Here is an 18,768-nt window from a genome sequence, read left to right on the forward strand (position 1 = left end):
GCAGGCGGACTCTCAACCACTGCGCCACCAGGGAGGCCCTATATAGTTTTTTTGGTAGTATTTTTTAACTAATTAATTTATTTTTGGTTGCATTAGGTCTTCGTTGCTGTGCGCGGGCTTTCTCTAGTTGTGTCGAGCAGGGGCTACTCATCGTTGTGGTGCACAGGCTTCTCACTGCGGTGGCTTCTCTTGTTGCAGAGCATGGGCTCTAGGCACACGGGCTTCAGTAGTTGTGGCATGTGGGCTTAGTTGCTCTGAGGCATGTGGGATCTTCCTGGACCAGGGATGGAACCCTTGTCCCTGGCATTGGCAGGTGGATTCTTAACCACTGCACCCAGGGAAGTCCTTGATCAACTTTTTAATAGAAGAATCCGAAAGATTAAGCAATACCACTAAGGAGAAAGTGACTGGATAAGAAAAAACAAAACAAAACAAAACCTCTGAAGCAGAGCTAATCATGAGAAGAGTCCTTTGTTATAATTAATCATTATGGCAGAACTTTCTTATGGAAGCACTGCACAGGATCTAGGAAAAAAATAATAATCTGTGGTCATCAAATGTTCAACAATGGTTGTATCTTGAAATCAGTGCCATAAATTGTATCCTAAAAGAGCAATAATCCAAATGATACAACATGACATCCTAATTATGTATGGTGGCTCAGTGGTTAAGAATCTGCCTGCCAATGCAGGGGACATGGGTTCGATCCCTGGTCTGGGAAGATCCCACAGGCTGTGGAGCAACTAAGCCCGCATGCCACAACTACTGAAGCCCGTGTGCCTAGAGCCTGTGCTCTGCAACAAGAGAAGCCACTGCAATGAGAAGCCTACACACCACATCAGAGTAACCCCCACTCACAGCAACTAGAGAAAGTCCGCGTGCAGCAATGAAGACCTAATGCAGCCAAAAATAAATAAACAAATAAATTTATAAAAAAATAAAATAAACCTCATTTGAAAATAAATTTCCCTTCTGGAAAATGCAGTAAGACTTTTTCAGTGGATGAATGAATTAAATGTAAATTCTATTTCTCTCTTTAGTTCTGTCAATTTTTGCTTCAAGTATTGTGAAGTTCTCTTATTAGATACATTCAAATTTAGGACTGTTGTGTCTTCTTGATGAATCAGTCTTTCATCATTATGAAATGTTTTTCTTTACTGGGCACACTCTTTGTTTTGCAGTATTAGCATACCATCTTGGTATTTGATTTTCATTTACCCCATTTGCATTTTGTTCTGTCTCTCTTTCATTGAATTCTTTTGGGTGAATCGCATATTTTTTAATATCCCATTTTATTGCCTCCATTGATTTTTTAAAAATTTACTTTATTTTTTAATTTATTTTATTTATTTGGTTGCACCAGGTCTTAGTTGCAAGAGGTGGGGTCCTTAGTTGCAGCATGTGTGCTCCTTAGTTGTGGCAAGCGGGCTCCTTAGTTGCGGCACGTGAACTTTTAGTTGCGGCATGCATGTGGGATCTAGTTCCCTGAGCAGGGATGGAACCCAGGCCCCCTGCATTGGGAGTGTGGAGTCCACTGCGCCACCAGGGAAGACCCTACCTTCATTGATTTTTTTAAGCTATACTTCTTTTGGTATTGTTTTAGAGGCTGCCCTAGAAATTACAGTATGCATCTTTAAGTCATCATAGTCTACCTTTAAATAATATTGTAATACTTCACAGTGTAAGAACCTGAAAATAGTATAATTCCATTTACTCCCTTTCCTACCCTTTGTACTTTTTAATGCCTTATATTTTAGATCTATGTTACAAACTTTTTAAAAATCTTAGTCTTTTCAAGAATTCAAACTATACATAAACTATACATAGAACTATATAAATATATATATAAAATAAACTATGTAAAATAAAGATTAAAATGTTTTTTATATTTATCCTGGTATTGACCCATTCTGGTGTTCTTTATTCCTTCCTGAAGATCCAGAGTTTCATGAGGTATCATTTCTCTTGAGCCTGAAGAACTTCTACTAGCATTTCTAGTAGAGCAGGTCTACTAAGACACATTCCTTCAGATTTTGTAAATCTTAAATTGTCTTTATTTTGCCTTAATTTTTGAGAGATAATTTTCTGGATCTAAAAATCTAGATTGAATGTTTCTTTCAGCACGGTAAGGATGTTTGTTCCATCGTCTTCTGGTCTCTGCAAAAAGTAAGCTGTATTTTGTGTTGTTCTTTGTATATAATGTCTTCTTCCCTCGGGTGGCTTTCAAGGTTCTCTTTAGAATTCTGTCACACTAGCCCATGTGCAAGTAGGGTTTAGATGGTCTCTTCCTATCCCCTCTATGGCAGATTCCTCCTCCTCCTGCCACTCCACCAGGGATGAGAGAAGCCAGGGGTTTCTTCTTTTCTGTGAAGGGCTCATCACTTTCTGGAGCTCTGTAACTTAGCTGTATCCTCAGATTTCTGGTAAGTATAGAAAAACTAATTTTGTAGTTTATTTATCTTGGTTTGATTGTTAGGGTTAGAGCAATAGTCTCTTATGATTTTTTATTTCTTAACTAGAAATTCATCCTTTAATTTTCTCATAAATTACAAATTAAATAAACTAAAATAGCTATGTTTCAGGACATATAATCCAGTACAGTGCATCAGGAGGAAGGTGTAAGGGAGGTCATGCTAACTTTCAAGGGCATGTGGCCTATGAACTTGGTTTCACTATCATGTGGCAGTGTGACCCAGGACCCTCAACCACAAGGTCCCAAGGAGACTTTTCATCACTGTTAGTGGCAACCCAAAAGAGTTCCCCTCCAAAGCTGTTCTTGGCCTTCCAGGCAGAGACCCTCTCAGGTGGTCACCAAAAGTCAGCCTAGAGTACCCAGAGCACCCACATAATTCTCTTCAACACTAACCTGCTTACCCAGAGATTAATGAAGCCTTGTACAACTCAAAGATGAAGCAGATAGGACGTGGTATTTAAGCTCATTTTTAAGAGAGACATACCCAAATACTGACAACACAAATGGTTGCACCTTTGCTGTACAGTAAGGACAGGCTATGCTATGCTCAGAGGCTTACAAAAACAAGGGCTTATTTCTTGTTCATGCAACATGGCCAACACAGGTCAGCTGAGGCTCTGCTCCATGTCATCTGCATTCTGTGATTCAGGAGCAGAGTCTAGCCTACATCTGGAACAATGATGCTTGTCATGGCAGAGGAAGAAGAAAATATGGATAACCATGTGTTGGCTCTTAAAATTTCTACCCATTGGTGACAAATGTCATTTCTGTTCACATGTCATAGGTAGCAAGTCACATGGCCAAGCCTGAGTCAATGGGCAAGGAAGTACACTCTTCCTCTAGGGAGGGATAGCAAATATGCTTAAATAATAATACATTCCACCACACTCCGCCCTTCTGATCACACAAATTGGCTTTCCTCCCCCTTGACAAGAGTGACAATTCCAAGTTCCATCTGATAGGGCATCAGCATTTTGTGATCATCTTTATATCAGGTCTTGATGGGGCTCCTCTTGATCTGGAGGCCAAGGAACTAAAAAATCAGGTCTACCTTTCACTCCACACATGTGCTGTGCAACGGTGGGGCAGGGACAAGATGGCCACAATAAGCACTCCCATGTGGAAAGGGGAAGAGTGGGAGACACATGGGCGTCATTGGTCCACAGCAACTCTGAATTCTCACTGGGTAGGCGCTGAAGGGGCCCTTCTCCAAAAGGACCCTTGCTCAGTCCCTTGCTTACCATGGCCATTTGCTCCACTCCTTTTCCATTATCTTTCTTTTTCCATTATCTTTCTTGGCTACATGTAAGAGGGCACTGAAGGATTTTCTTTCCTTGGGGGAATGAGCATATTTCCCAGACTGCTTCTTGGCTGTAGAATACGTGGGGCCCCAGGTTTGCAATCACAGTCTGCTTTAGCCCAGACTGGAGGTTCTTTGGTAAGTACAGTGCTCAGAAACACAGTAAGTCCTATTTTACTTCAGTCAGCTCCATGTGCCAACAGACATTCCCACAATTCGCTTAGAGATGCATCCTCTCTCCAGACTTCACCGCAGGTGCCTGCAGCTTATCAGGAACTTGGGGGAAAGCTAGCATTTAGTCTCTTTTTTCAGCACTGTGTTGTCTAACTGTAAGGATTTATGGGTGCCACCTTCTTTCAGAGATGTTAACAGTAGACATCAAAGCCATACCTTTCATTTGTTAAAGGCAGTGTTTTAACTGGCCTTTGCTGTTCAAAGCCCTTTTCAGATTCATCTTTTTTTTTTTTTAGTTCTATATATATTGAAAATCATGAGTTAACACTGGTAACTCTAATTTGGAATTAACAAAAAGGGTTCATTCTAATTTGCCTTCTTTTCTTTTCTTTTCTTTTTTTTTATTAGTTTCTGCTTTATAACAAAGTGAATCAGTCATACATATTCATCTGTTCCCACATCCCTTCCCTCTTGCATCTCTCTCCCTCCCACCCTCCCTATCCCACCCCTCCAGGCGGTCACAAAGCACCAAGCTGATCTCCCTGTGCTATGCAGCTACTTCCCACTATCTATCTACCTTACGTTTGGTACTGTATATATGTCCATGCCTCTCTTTCGCATTGTCACAGCTTACCCTTCCCCCTCCCCATATCCTCAAGTCCATTCTCAAGTAGGTCTGTGTCTTTATTCCTGTTTTACCCCTAGGTTCTTCATGACATTTTTTCCCCTTAAATTCCATATATATGTGTTAGCATACGGTATTTGTCTTTCTCTTTCTGACTTACTTCACTCTGTATGACAGACTCTAGGTCTATCCACCTCATTACAAATAGCTCAGTTTCGTTTCTTTTTATGGCTGAGTACTATTCCATTGTATATATGTGCCACATCTTCTTTATCCATTCAGCCGATGATGGACACTTAGGTTGTTTCCATCTCTGGGCTATTGTGAATAGAGCTGCAATGAACATTTTGGTACATGTCTCTTTTTGAATTATGGTTTTCTCAGGGTATATGCCTCGTAGTGGGATTGCTGGGTCATATGGTAGTTCTATTTTTAGTTTTTTAAGGAACCTCCATACTGTTCTCCATAGTGGCTGTACCAATTCACATTCCCACCAGCAGTGCAAGAGTGTTCCCTTTTCTCCACACCCTCTCCAGCATTTATTGTTTCTAGATTTCTTTTTTTTTTTTTTTTTTTTTTTCTTTTTGCTGTATGCGGGCCTCTCACTGTTGTGGCCCCTCCCGTTGCGGAGCACAGGCTCCGGATGCGCAGGCCCAGCGGCCATGGCTCACGGGCCCAGCCGCTCCGCGGCATATGGGATCATCCCAGACCGGGGCACGAACCCGTATCCCCTGCATCGGCAGGTGGACTCTCAACCACTGCGCCACCAGGGAGGCCCTCTAGATTTCTTGATGATGGCCATTCTGACTGGTGTGAGATGATATCTCATTGTAGTTTTGATTTGCATTTCTCTAATGATTAATGATGTTGAGCATTCTTTCATGTGTTTGTTGGCAGTCTGTATATCTCCTTTGGAGAAATGCCTATTTAAGTCTTCTGCCCATTTTTGGATTGGGTTGTTTGTTTTTTTGCTATTGAGCTGCATGAGCTGCTTATAAATTTTGGAGATTAATCCTTTGTCACTTGCTTCATTTGCAAATATTTTCTCCCATTCTGAGGGTTGTCTTTTGGTCTTGTTTATGGTTTCCTTTGCTGTGAAAAAGCTTTGAAGTTTCATTAGGCCCCATTTGTTTATCTTTGTTTTTATTTCCATTTCTCTAGGAGGTGGGTCAAAAAGGATCTTGCTGTGATTTATGTCATAGAGTGTTCTGCCTATGTTTTCCTCTAAGAGTTTGATAGTTTCTGGCCTTACATTTAGGTCTTTAATCCATTTTGAGCTTATTTTTGTGTATGGTGTTAGGGAGTGATCTAATCTCATACTTTTACATGTCCCTGTCCAGTTTTCCCAGCACCACTTATTGAAGAGACTGTCCTTTCTCCACTGTACATTCCTGCCTCCTTTATCAAAGATAAGTTGACCATATGTGTGTGGGTTTATCTCTGGGCTTTCTATCCTGTTCCATTGATCTATCTTTCTGTTTTTGTGCCAGTACCACACTGTCTTGATTACTGTAGCTTTGTAGTATAGTCTGAAGTCAGGGAGCCTGATGCCTCCAGCTCCGTTTTTCGTTCTCAAGATTGCTTTGGCTATTCGGGGTCTTTTGTGTTTCCAAACAAATTTTGAAATTTTTTGTTCTAGTTCTGTGAAAAATGCCAGTGGTAGTTTGATAGGGATTGCATTGAATCTGTAGATTGCTTTGGGTAGTACAATCATTTTCACAATATTGATTCTTCCAATCCAGGAGCATGGTATATCTCTCCATCTATTTGTATCACGTTTAATTTCTTTCATCAGTGTCTTATAATTTTCTGCATACAGGTCCTTTGTCTCCTTAGGTAGGTTTATTCCTAGATATTTTATTCTTTTTGTTGCAATGGTAAATGAGAGTGTTTCCTTGATTTCCCTTTCAGATTTTTCATCATTAGTGTACAGGAATGCCAGAGATTTCTGTGCATTAATTTTGTATCCTGCTACTTTACCAAATTCATTGATTAGCTCTAGTAGTTTTCTGGTAGCATCTTTAGGATTCTCTATGTATAGTATCATGTCATCTGCAAACAGTGACAGCTTTACTTCTTCTTTTCCAATTTGGATTCCTTTTATTTCCTTTTCTTCTCTGATTGCTGTGGCTAAAACTTCCAAAACTATGTTGAATAAGAGTGGTGAGAGTGGGCAGCCTTGTCTTGTTCCTGATCTTAGTGGAAATGGTTTCAGTTTTTCACCATTGAGGACGATGCTTGCTGTGGGTTTGTCATATATGGCCTTTATTATGTTGAGGAAAGTTCCCTCTATGCCTACTTTCTGCAGGGTTTTTATCATGAATGGGTGTTAAATTTTGTCGAAAGCTTTCTCTGCATCTATTGAGATGATCATATGGTTTTTCTCCTTCAATTTGTTAATATGGTGTATCACGTTGATTGATTTGCGTATATTGAAGAATCCTTGCATTCCTGGAATAAACCCCACTTGATCATGGTGTATGATCCTTTTAATGTGCTGTTGGATTCTGTTTGCTAGTATTTTGTTGAGGATTTTTGCATCTATGTTCATCAGTGATATTGGCCTGTAGTTTTCTTTCTTTGTGGCATCCTTGTCTGGTTTTGGTATCAAGGTGATGGTGGCCTCATAGAATGAGTTTGGGAGTGTTCCTCCCTCTGCTATATTTTGGAAGAGTTTGAGGATAGGTGTTAGCTCTTCTCTAAATGTTTGATAGAATTCTCCTGTGAAGCCATTTGGTCCTGGGCTTTTGTTTGTTGGAAGATTTTTTATCACAGTTTCAATTTCAGTGCTTGTGATTGGTCTGTTCATATTTTCTATTTCTTCCTGATTCAGTCTTGGCAGGTTGTGCATTTCTAAGAATTTGTCCATTTCTTCCAGGTTGTCCATTTTATTGGCATAGAGTTGCTTGTAGTAATCTGTCATGATCTTTTGTATTTCTGCAGTGTCAGTTGTTACTTCTCCTTTTTCATTTCTAATTCTATTGATTTGAGTCTTCTCCCTTTTTTTCTTGATGAGTCTGGCTAATGGTTTATCAATTTTGTTTATCTTCTCAAAGAACCAGCTTTTAGTTTTATTGATCTTTGCTATCGTTTCCTTCATTTCTTTTTCATTTATTTCTGATCTGATTTTTATGATTTCTTTCCTTCTGCTAACTTTGGGGATATTTTGTTCTTCTTTCTCTAATTGCTTTAGGTGCAAGATCAGGTTGTTTATTCGAGATGTTTCCTGTTTCTTAAGGTGGGATTGTATTGCGATAAACTTCCCCCTTAGAACTGCTTTTGCTACATCCCATAGGTTTTGGGTCGTCGTGTCTCCATTGCCATTTGTTTCTAGGTACTTTTTAATTTCCTCTTTGATTTCTTCAGTGATCACTTCGTTATTAAGTAGTGTATTGTTTAGCCTCCATGTGTTTGTATTTTTTACAGCTCTTTTCCTGTAATTGATATCTAGTCTCATAGCATTGTGGTCGGAAAAGATACTTGATACAATTTCAATTTTCTTAAATTTACCAAGGCTTGATTTGTGACCCAAGATATGATCTATCCTGGAGAATGTTCCATGAGCACTTGAGAAAAATGTGTATTCTGTTGTTTTTGGATGGAATGTCCTATAAATATCAATTAAGTCTATCTTGTTTAATGTATCATTTAAAGCTTGTGTTTCCTTATTTATTTTCATTTTGAATGATCTGTCCATTGGTGAAAGTGGGGTGTTAAAGTCCCCTACTATGAGTGTGTTACTGTCAATTTCCCCTTTTATGGCTGTTAGTATTTGCCTTATGTATTGAGGTGCTCCTGTGTTGGGTGCATAAATATTTACAATTGTTATATCTTCTTCTTGGATCGATCCCTTGATCATTATGTAGTGTCCTTCTTTGTCTCTTCTAATAGTCTTTATTTTAAAGTCTATTTTGTCTGATATGAGAATTGCTACTCCAGCTTTCTTTTCATTTCCATTTGCATGGAATATCTTTTTCCATCCCCTTACTTTCAATCTGTATGTGTCTCTAGGTCTGAAGTGGGTCTCTTGTAGACAGCATATATATGGGTCTTGTTTTTGTATCCATTCAGCCAATCTGTGTCTTTTGGTGGGAGCATTTAGTCCATTTACATTTAAGGTAATTATCGATATGTATGTTCCTATTCCCATTTTCTTAATTGTTTTGGGTTCGTTATTGTAGGTCTTTTCCTTCTGTTGTGTTTCTTGCCTAGAGAAGTTCCTTTAGCATTTGTTGTAAAGCTGGTTTGGTGGTGCTGAACTCTCTCAGCTTTTGCTTGTCTGGAAAGGTTTTAATTTCTCCATCAAATCTGAATGAGATCCTTGCTGGGTAGAGTAATCTTGGTTGCAGGTTTTTCTCCTTCATCACTTTAAATATGTCCTGCCAGTGCCTTCTGGCTTGCAGAATTTCTGCTGAAAGGTCAGCTGTTAACCTTATGGGGATTCCCTTGTGTATTATTTGTTGTTTTCCCTTGCTGCTTTTAATATGTTTTCTTTGTATTTAATTTTTGACAGTTTGATTAATATGTGTCTTGGCGTATTTCTCCTTGGATTTATCCTGTATGGGACTCTCTGTGCCTCCTGGACTTGACTGGCCATTTCCTTTCCCATATTAGGGAAGTTTTCAACTATAATCTCTTCAAATATTTTCTCAGTCCCTTTCTTTTTCTCTTCTTCTTCTGGAACCCCTATAATTCGAATGTTGGTGTGTTTAATGTTGTCCCAGAGGTCTCTGAGACTGTCCTCAGTTCTTTTCATTCTTTTTTCTTTCTTCTGCTCTGCAGTAGTTATTTCCACTATTTTATCTTCCACGTCACTTATCCATTCTTCTGCCTCAGTTATTCTGCTATTGATCGCATCTAGAGTATTTTTCATTTCACTTATTGTGTTTTTAATCATTGCTTGATTCATCTTTAGTTCTTCTAGGTCCTTGTTAACTGTTTCTTGCATTTTGTCTATTCTATTTCCAAGATTTTGGATCATCTTTACTATCATTATTCTGAGTTCTTTTTCAGGTAGACTGCCTATTTCCTCTTCATTTGTTAGGTCTGGTGGGTTTTTATCTTGCTCCTTCTCCTGCTGTGTGTTTTTCTGTCTTCTCATTTTGCTTTTCTTACTGTGTCTGGGGTCTCCTTTTTGCAGGCTGCAGGTTCATAGTTCCCATTGTTTTTGGTGTCTGTCCCCAGTGGCTAAGGTTGGTTCAGTGGGTTGTGTAGGCTTCCTGGTGGAGGGGACTAGTGCCTGTGTTCTGGTGGATGAGGCTGGATCTTGTCTTTCTGGTGGGCAGGTCCACGTCTGGTGGTGTGTTTTGGGGTGTCTGTGGACTTTTTATGATTTTAGGCAGCCTCTCTGCTAATGGGTGGCGTTGTGTTCCTGTCTTGCTAGTTGTTTGGCATAGGGTGTCCAGCACTGTAGCTTGCTGGTCATTGAGTGAAGCTGGGTGCTGGTGTTGAGATGGAGATCTCTGGAAGATTTTCGCCGTTTGATATTATGTGGAGCTGGGAGGTCTCTTCTGGACCAGTGTCCTGAAGTTGGCTCTCCCACCTCAGAGGCACAGCACTGACTCCTGACTCCTCAATTTGGGATGATTCGTTGTCTATTCATGTATTCCACAGATGCAGGGTACATCAAGTTGATTGTGGAGCTTTAATCTGCTGCTTCTGAGGCTGCTGGGAGAGATTTCCCTTTCTCTTCTTTGTTCTCACAGCTCCCGGGTCTCAGCTTTGGATTTGGCCCCACCTCTCCGTGTAGGTTGCCGGAGGGCATCTGTTCTTCGCTCAGACAGGACAGGGTTAAAGGAGCAGCCACTTCGGGGACTCTGGCTCACTCAAGCTGGGGGGCAGGGAGGGGCACGGAGTGCAGGTGGAGCTTGCAGCAGCAGAGGCCGGTGTGACGTTGCACCAGCCCGAGGTGCGCTGTGCGTTCTCCCAGGGAAGCCGTCCCTGGATCCCAGGACCCCGGCAGTGACGGGCTGCACAGGCTCCCCGGAAGGGGGGCGTGGACAGTGACCTGCGCTTGCACACAGGCCTCGCAGCGGTGGCAGCACCCCCAGCGCCCCACGCCCGTCTCTGGGGTCCACACTTTCAGCCGCGGCTCACACCCGTCTGTGGAGCTCCTCCAAGCAGCGCTCTTAATCCCCTCTCCTCGCACACCAGGAAACAAAGAGGGAAGAAAAAGTCTCTTGCCTCTTCGGCAGGTCCAAACTTTTTCCTGGACTCCCTCCTGGCTAGCTGTGGCACATTAGCCCCTTCAGGCTGTGTTCACGCCGCCAACCCCAGTCCTCTCCCTGCGCTCCGACTGAAGCCTTAGCCTCAGCTCCCAGAACCGCCCACCCCGGCGGGAGAGCAGACAAGCCTCTCGGGCTGGTGAGTGCCGGTTGGCACTGATCCTCTGTGTGGGAATCTCTCCGCTTTGCCCTACCCAGGTATGTGGGGAGTTTCTTGCCTTTGGGGAGGTCTGAGGTCTTCTGCCAGCATACAGTAGGTGTTCTGTAGGAGTTGTTCCACGTGTAGCTGTATTTCTGGTGTATCTCCAGATTCATCTTTTACTGGTTGGAGATGAGAATCATTTCTATATTCAAACATGTAAAACTCCAATTTTCTGGAATCTTCTTATTTCTTTTCATTCCGACCTGTACACTAGCCAGTTCTTCTCTGAGTTTGTTTCCTATGGTACCTTGTCACATGCAGACAACAGCAACCAAAGCATGTTCTAGCATTCTGCTGGCCCACTCTGCCCCAAACCTCAGCTCTTTAGGGTATTATCTGCTTCACAAGTTATCACAGGTGACAGTTTTGCCAAATGTTATACCATTTACCAAGTGCCATCCTCCAGCCTCCAATAAATATCTCACTGCCTGCCACCTGGCCCCAAAGCCAGTGCCACATGTTTTAGGATTCATTACAGCAGCCTCTTAGTCCTGGCACCCAGTCCTGTAGATGCTATGATAGGTCAAGTTATACTGCCATAATAAATCACTCTGAAACCTTACTGCCTACAGCAAGAATACTTTATTTCTCTTCTTCACCACCTTTCCATCACAGTCTCGTCCACCATTTATAATGCAGGATGATGGAGAAGCCTCTGTCAATTTTGTCAAAATAGAGACAAAAGAGATCAAGAGGAACCATGTGCAGTTGCTTAAAGCCCCAGCTTAGGCATGACCCTTGTCACTTTTGCTTACATTTTATTAGCCAAAACAAGTCACACGCCCAAGTCTGACATCTAACAGGTAGGGAAGCACCATCTTCCCCCAGAGAAGGAGAGAGGCCCACAAGACTATCTACCACACCTGCCTTACGAGAGAATATCTCAGAAAAGCACTCAAGAAAAGCCTTAAGCAGAAGAAAAACTAATATATTCTGCAGTGAAAAATTATTTTTTAAGTTTCAGTCTGAAAATGTTGAGTTGAACGTACAACCGATAAGAAATGCTTTTTTATTTGCCTTGTAGAACTTTTAGGAAACCACCTAATCAGGCACATGTGTGGTGATTACTGTGAAGGAAGTCACCTCCGGGCAGAATGGTTGTCTTCCGAGCTCAGGTGAAAACACTGGAGCTGGAGGAGGCAGCTCTGACCCGGCTCAGACATGCACCCATGGGCAGGGCCCCACTCTCTGGGTCAGACTTTCATCAGTCACATCATAGCTTTACAGATGATCTCCAAGACCTCTTCCAAGTCTCCATTTTTATACATGATCTACATATTCTTGAAGGTTTTTTTAAGAAAATTGTTATTCTTTGAAAATGTTACTAAATATTTCAGAGTACATCGAATTGCCTTTGTGTTTCAAACAATAAGGCATTTACATGAAACAAACATTTTTAAGAGTGCATTTGCTGCTGTTTCACCATGTGCTATTGTAGTCCTCTGTTTGGAACATAAAAATCATTTCCAAAGCAACTAATTATAGTATAAGTCACAAGTGTTGGATTACTACTGCTGATAGGAAATTAGAAGTGACCACCATGCAAATACTAGAAGCTTCTTATTTTTGAAGTTCTCCTCAAAACCACCACAAGATAAAAAAATGTGGGAAAGACATATACAATATCCAATGCAGAAATGAACTTCCCAAGCTGGCTTTGTGAGTGATCAGCTTAACATGAATCTGAAGAGAATTATTTTCTGCCTGGGACTTTATACCTTTCCCGACAATCAGTTGTGCGTGTTTGTGTGGATCTATTTCTGGTTCTCTTTTCTGTTCCATTGGTCTATGTGTCTGTTCCTCTGCCAACACCACAGTCTCTTGATTACTGTGTATTTTTTTCTAAAGATTTTCTTGATGTGGACCATTTTTAAAATCTTTATTGAATTTGTTACAATATTGTTTCTGCTTTATGTTTTGGATTTTTGGCCCTGAGCCATGTAAGATCTTAGCTCCCCAACCAGGGATCAAACCTGCACCCCCTGCATTGGAAGGCGAAGTCTTAACCACTGCACCACCAGTGAAGTTCCCAATTGCTATGTACTAAGTCTTAATATCAGGTGTGATTCCTCCCACTTTCTTCTTTGTCAAGATTGTTTTAGGTATTCTAGGGCCTGTGCCTTTTCATTTAAATTTTAGAATGAGGTGGTCTATGTCTACAAAATTTGCTTGGGTTTTAATAGGAACTGCATTAAACTTATGGATCAATTTAGGGAGAAGTGACATATTTACTATGTTGTGTCCTCCATTCCACGAACACAGTATGTCACTCCATCTATCAGATCTTCTTTGATTTCTTTCATCAGCATTTTGTAGTTTTAGACACACAGATCCTATACATATTTTGTTAACTGAATACTTAAGTATTCCATTATCTTTGGAGTGAATGTAAGTGGTATTGCATTTTTATTTCGATTTCTGCTTTTGTTGTTAGTTTATAGAAATGCAATTCGCTTTTGTGTATTGATACTGTGTCTTGCAACCTTGCTAAACTCACTTATTAGTTCTAGGAGTTAAAAAATGTTTTTTTCTTATACATACTTTGAGACTTTCTATATAGACAATCATATCATCCATAAATAGAGACAGTGCTATTTCTTCCTTTCCAATTTATATACCATTTATTTCTCTTCTTTGCCTTATTTAGTGGCCAGAACTTCAATAATCAATATTAGTAAGTTGTTACTGATCTTAGGGGGAAAGTATTTAGCCTTTTACCATTAAATATGCTGTTAGCTGTAGGTTTTTTGTAGACGTTCTTTATCAAGTTGGGGTTGCTCCCCTTTATTTCTAAATTCCTGAGAATTTTTATCATGAATGGGCATTGGATTTTGTCAAATGCTTTGTCTAGGTCAATTGATAAAATCATATTATTTTTATTCTTTAGCTTGACTACATGGTGGACTACACTGATTTTTGAGTGTTAAACCAGCCTTGCGTACCTGGAATAAATCCTACTTGGACATGGTGTATAATTATACCCATACAACATTTTAAGATGTTGTTGGATTTGGTTTGCTAATATTTTGCTGAGGGTTTTTACATCTAAATTTGGGAGTGATATTGGTCTGCATGGGATTGTGTTTTGTTTTATTTTGTTTTCAGTCTTTGTCTGGTTTTGGTATCAGGGTAATACTGGCTTCACTGTATGATTGGGAAGTGTTCCTTCCTCTTCTATTTTCTGGAAGAGGTTGTATACAACTGGTGTTAATTCTTTAAATGTTTGGTAAAATACTCCATGGAAGGCATCTGGCCCAGCAAATTTCCTTCTCAGGAGATTTTAAACTAAAAATTCAATTTCTTTAATGTTTATAGGACTATTCAGGTTATCTATTTCATCATAGTTGGGTTTTGATAGTTTGTGGTTTTCAAGAAATTGATCCATTTCTTCTAAATTGTTGAATTTTTGAGCATAAAGTTGTTCATAGTGTTCCCTAATTATCCTTTTGATGTCTGCAGAATCTGTACTAATATCCTCTGTTCTATTCCTGATATTGGTGCTTTGTGTCTTCTCTATTTTTATTTTTTTCAGTCTTGCTAGAGTTTATTAATTTTATTGATTTTTTTGAAGAATCAACTTTTTTTCATTGATTTTTGCTATTGCTTTCTCTTTTCAATTTCATAGGTTTCTGCTCTTATCTTTACTATTTCCTTCCTTCTTCCTTCTTAATCATCTTTTTCAGGTTTCTTGAGACAGAAAGTTTGATGATTTATCTGAGATCTTTCCTCATTTCTGATGTAAGCACCAGTGCTGTACACTTCCCTCTTGGCACTGCTTTAGTTGCATCCTTTGCCTGATACTTCGACAAAAATATTTTTCTGTAACACTTGGTCAGCAACAGCCAGAGTAGCTTTGGGCCCATTGAACAAAAAACACGCTTAGTGATCTACGCACAAGCACTCACCTTGAATCACAGATAGATTCTTTCACACTGTCAAGGAGAATATCCATAGCACCCTTCCACCAAAGCACTAAGATGGCAACAAAGCTCAAATGTGAAACAAATAAGCAAAATACTCTTCCTGCCTAGGTAGAAACAATCTTCTAAGACTTTCCGCACATCGGGAGAGAGGGCAGGGGTATTATTAAATCTATCACATGCCTTAAAAATTCTATGTTATCTTATATCCTAACTGGACAGGAACTGAAACAGAAGAGAGACCATCTTCTGGGAGGAAGTATGCAGAGAAAGCTGGGGTGAGCAAAACACCCAGGTGCACTTGTGTAAAGGTGTAGAGGAGGGAAAGAGGCAAAGATAGAGAATAAGAAGAGATGCTCAACATTGGCAGTCATCAGGGAAGTGCAAATCAAACAACAAAGCTACAACTTCACACCCACTGGGGTGGCTAGAATCAAAAAGACAGAGGATAAAAAGTATTGGCAAGAAGGTGGAGAAATTGGAAACCCATACACTGCTTGTGGGGTGTAAAATGGTGTAGTTATTCTGGAAACTGTTTCAACAATTCCTCAAAAAATTAAATATAGTTGCCACTATTGTGACATGAATTGTACATTTTAAAATGGTTAAGATGGTAAATTTTACATTATGTTATTTTACCACAATTTAAAAAAGTTAAACATAGAATTACCATATGACCCAGAAAATCTTCTCCTAGGTATCTACCCAAGAGAAATGAAACCATATTTCCACACAAAGACTTGTACATGAATGTTCACAGCAGTATTATTCATAACAGCCAAAAGGTGGAAACAACCCAAATATCCATTAACTGATGAATGGATAAATAAATGGAATATTATTTTTTTGTTTATACTGAAATATACAGAATACATTATTCCATATAATGGAATATTATTTGGCCATGAAAAGGAATGAAGTACTGATACATGCTACAGCATGGATGAACCTTGAAAACATTATGTTCAGTGAAAGAAGACAGTCACAAAAGGCCATATGCTGTATGATCCCATTAATGTGAAATGTCCAGAATAGACAAATGTATAGAGACAAAATAGATTAGTAGTTTCCGGGCGGGAGGGAAGGCTGGGGAATGATAGCTACTAGGTGTGGGGTTTCTCTTTAGGGTAATGGAAATGTTCTGGAATTAGACAGTGATGATGGTTGCAAAACCTTGTGAATGTACTAAAACCCACTGAATTGTACACTTTGAAAGGCTGAATTTTATGGTCTGTGAATTATATCTCAGTTTTAAGAAGAATAAACGGTGCGCACCAAGGAGAAGGGAGGAGCCGCGGGAGCAGCTGGGAGCTGCTCCCTGGGAGCGGCGGGCGGGGCGAAAGCACCGGGACCTGGCGGCACCGCGTCAACCCAAGTTGAGAGTTGCTGAGCTGGGGGGTGGGCAGGGAGGGGGCAGGCAGGGTCTGAGCCTGCTCTTGCTGGCTTTGGACCTCGGGACCAACTGCACCCTGAAGAAAGGCATTCATGGCCTTAGATAGGAGGAGTTCCAGGCTTCAAATAGAAAGAAGAAAAGCCTAAGTAGGCAAAATGAAAGTTTATTCAAAAAAGCAAGGATGAGCCAGCAGTGAGAAAGAATAGCATTAAGTGTAGACTTGTTTTGTACCCAAACAGTAAACGAGGGCTTCAGTGGGGCTGAAGATAGGATTGCCACTCAGGTTGCCTTCAGGCACTGGGCTTTGTCTTCTCTGAGTGACACTCATATGGAGGGCATGCGTGATTTTCACTTTTGATTTTTTCATATTTCTATTATATTCTTTCGCAATGGACTTCCTTTCTAGTGGTGAAGAATTACCATTTCTTTCATAATTAGGAAACTCTTGGCATCCTCGTTACCTACTCTTCTGTTCAAAGAGATTAACTACTAGAGAAAAGTATAATTTCTTTCTTATGAAAATAGGTTTGGAACAGCTTCAGGCTTTTAAAATCATGTCAGCATTCCTGCGGATCTGATACTATTATGAGCTCATATATCTTACCACTCTGAAGTCAGGGTGGAAAATACATCATCTCTTTCAGATTCCTGGAATAACTTCAAAAGTTCTGGATCCCCAGATAAGTGTGCAAGAATGCGCAATTCAATCTGTGAAAAGTCTGTTAGATAGAGCTCTGCATTAATTCAGAATCTAGGAACAATGTCCCTCATTGTTGCTACCCACTCCCAGGGGACCCTCAATCTTCCCTCCCCACTGAGGAATCAAGGTCAATGTGCCCACCTCTTATATGCCAGGGTCCTTAGGCCTCGGGTCTATTGGCCATCCCTGGGTCTAAAAGTCCCAAGACCTCTTCTGCGAGACTGGCCATGCCTCCAGGGTGGGCTGTATTCATTCATCAGTTCATTGGAACATCAGAATTTTAAAAGGCCTGCTGTGTGCCAGGCTGTGTGTTTGGGATATGCTAGCGAACAAAACAGGCAACAATTCCTTCCTGCGTAGAACTTATACTTGAGGGGACGGAGGCAATTTGAATTATTCAGTGTGTTAGAAGGTGAGAAATGAAATGGAACAGATGGATCAAGAGAAGGAGCTTCTGGAGTCAGTGTGTGTAGGGAGCTGAAGTAAAGTGTCATCAAGAAAGTGACCTTCCAGCAGAGGTATGAGGTGGAGGAGGGAGCAGGACCACATCTGGGGAGGGGGTTCCATGCAGGGCCCGAGGTGGAGCTGGCTGGTTGTTGGGGGACAGCAGAGGGACCAGCAGGACTGCAGCAAGCGAGCAAGGCAAAGCGCCACGGGTGATGGGGACAGAGAGGAGAAAGTGGGGCAGACTGAGCGGGACCAGGCAGAGGAATTTGGGATTTAGTCATGGTAAAGTGAAGGGACCCAGGAAGCAGAGCTGCTCTCACTTACTGTGCATAAGAAATCTTTGCTTCATATAAATATTTGCCAGGACTTATTTTAAAGAATGAGTTCTGTAAGCACCTTTGGATTATTCAATTTCTAAATATTTGAACTGTATGAAACGCATAACATGGGATCCAGTGACACGGTGTCTCTACCATGGCCCACACATACCTGCTGCTAGGAAGGTGTGGCCTTCGGATGAAACAAACATGGTCCTCGGGGAGATGGTAAGGAGTTCGTCTTTACCTGAATCATTATTTCAAGAGCACTTGGTGAATTTGGTCATGAGCTGATTCATAGCTATTCCTCATACAAAGTTATTTTAACATCATTCTAAAGTCAGAAGAGTCTAGATTTCTGATTTTTCTTAATATTTTTAATGTAATTTTAAAACATCATAAGACTACTGAAAGTAAACTAGATTTTCTGCTGTTAAAATCTCCTGTTCTGTGTAGAATTCTTAATGAAGAAAAGGTCAAACATTGCAGTAAGAGCCACCTAGAGACCCTCTGGCCTCACCGCTGAGATCTCCTTTGTGGAAGCACAAGTTCTAAGATTTCCCCACTGAGTGTATTTTACGGGGCTGGAGGAGGTGGCGTTGCTGCTCACCTCCCATGCGTTGTGTTCACGCACGATTATGTGTACTTTACAAAGGACTGCTCATCGCGCTTCATTGTTTGGCCCTGACCTTCCGGAAGCAGCAGTTCCCAAAGCAAAGGGGGCAGGAGTTTACTGGGAATGGGCCACGGAGCCCTACCTTGCTCAGATTTGACCTTTTTCTTTTTTAGAAATGTAACCATCAGCAGTACAGTGGAATAGCTTAAGAGAAAGAAGAGTGTTACTATGCTTTCATAAACATTTCCAGTAATTTTCATACTTTAATAAAAGCCAGTTCTATTGTATGTCTGTTTGTTTTTTCTTTGTTGGGAAGTTGGTGGGGGAGAGATAGTAGGAGGGGAGCTACTTCCCTTGTATAATTATCATGTATTTTA

General features: G+C 40.7%; 1 protein-coding gene across 1 annotated transcript in view; it reads right to left on the reverse strand.

Moving 5' to 3' along the window:
* The window catches only part of POLN (DNA polymerase nu), a 186,245-nt gene that overhangs the window by 56,707 nt on the left and 110,770 nt on the right, over positions 1-18,768 (reverse strand). Inside the window, exons 18-19 of the mRNA XM_082603364.1 lie at positions 17,948-18,022; positions 16,916-17,030 (exon numbers count right to left, since the gene is read on the reverse strand). Coding sequence (XP_082459490.1) covers positions 16,916-17,030; positions 17,948-18,022 — 190 coding nt within the window. The remainder of the gene's footprint in view (positions 1-16,915; positions 17,031-17,947; positions 18,023-18,768) is intronic.

Source organism: Mesoplodon mirus (assembly GCF_964341445.2).
Source record: "Mesoplodon mirus genome assembly, chromosome: 2".
Taxonomy (NCBI): Eukaryota; Metazoa; Chordata; class Mammalia; order Artiodactyla; family Ziphiidae; genus Mesoplodon; species Mesoplodon mirus.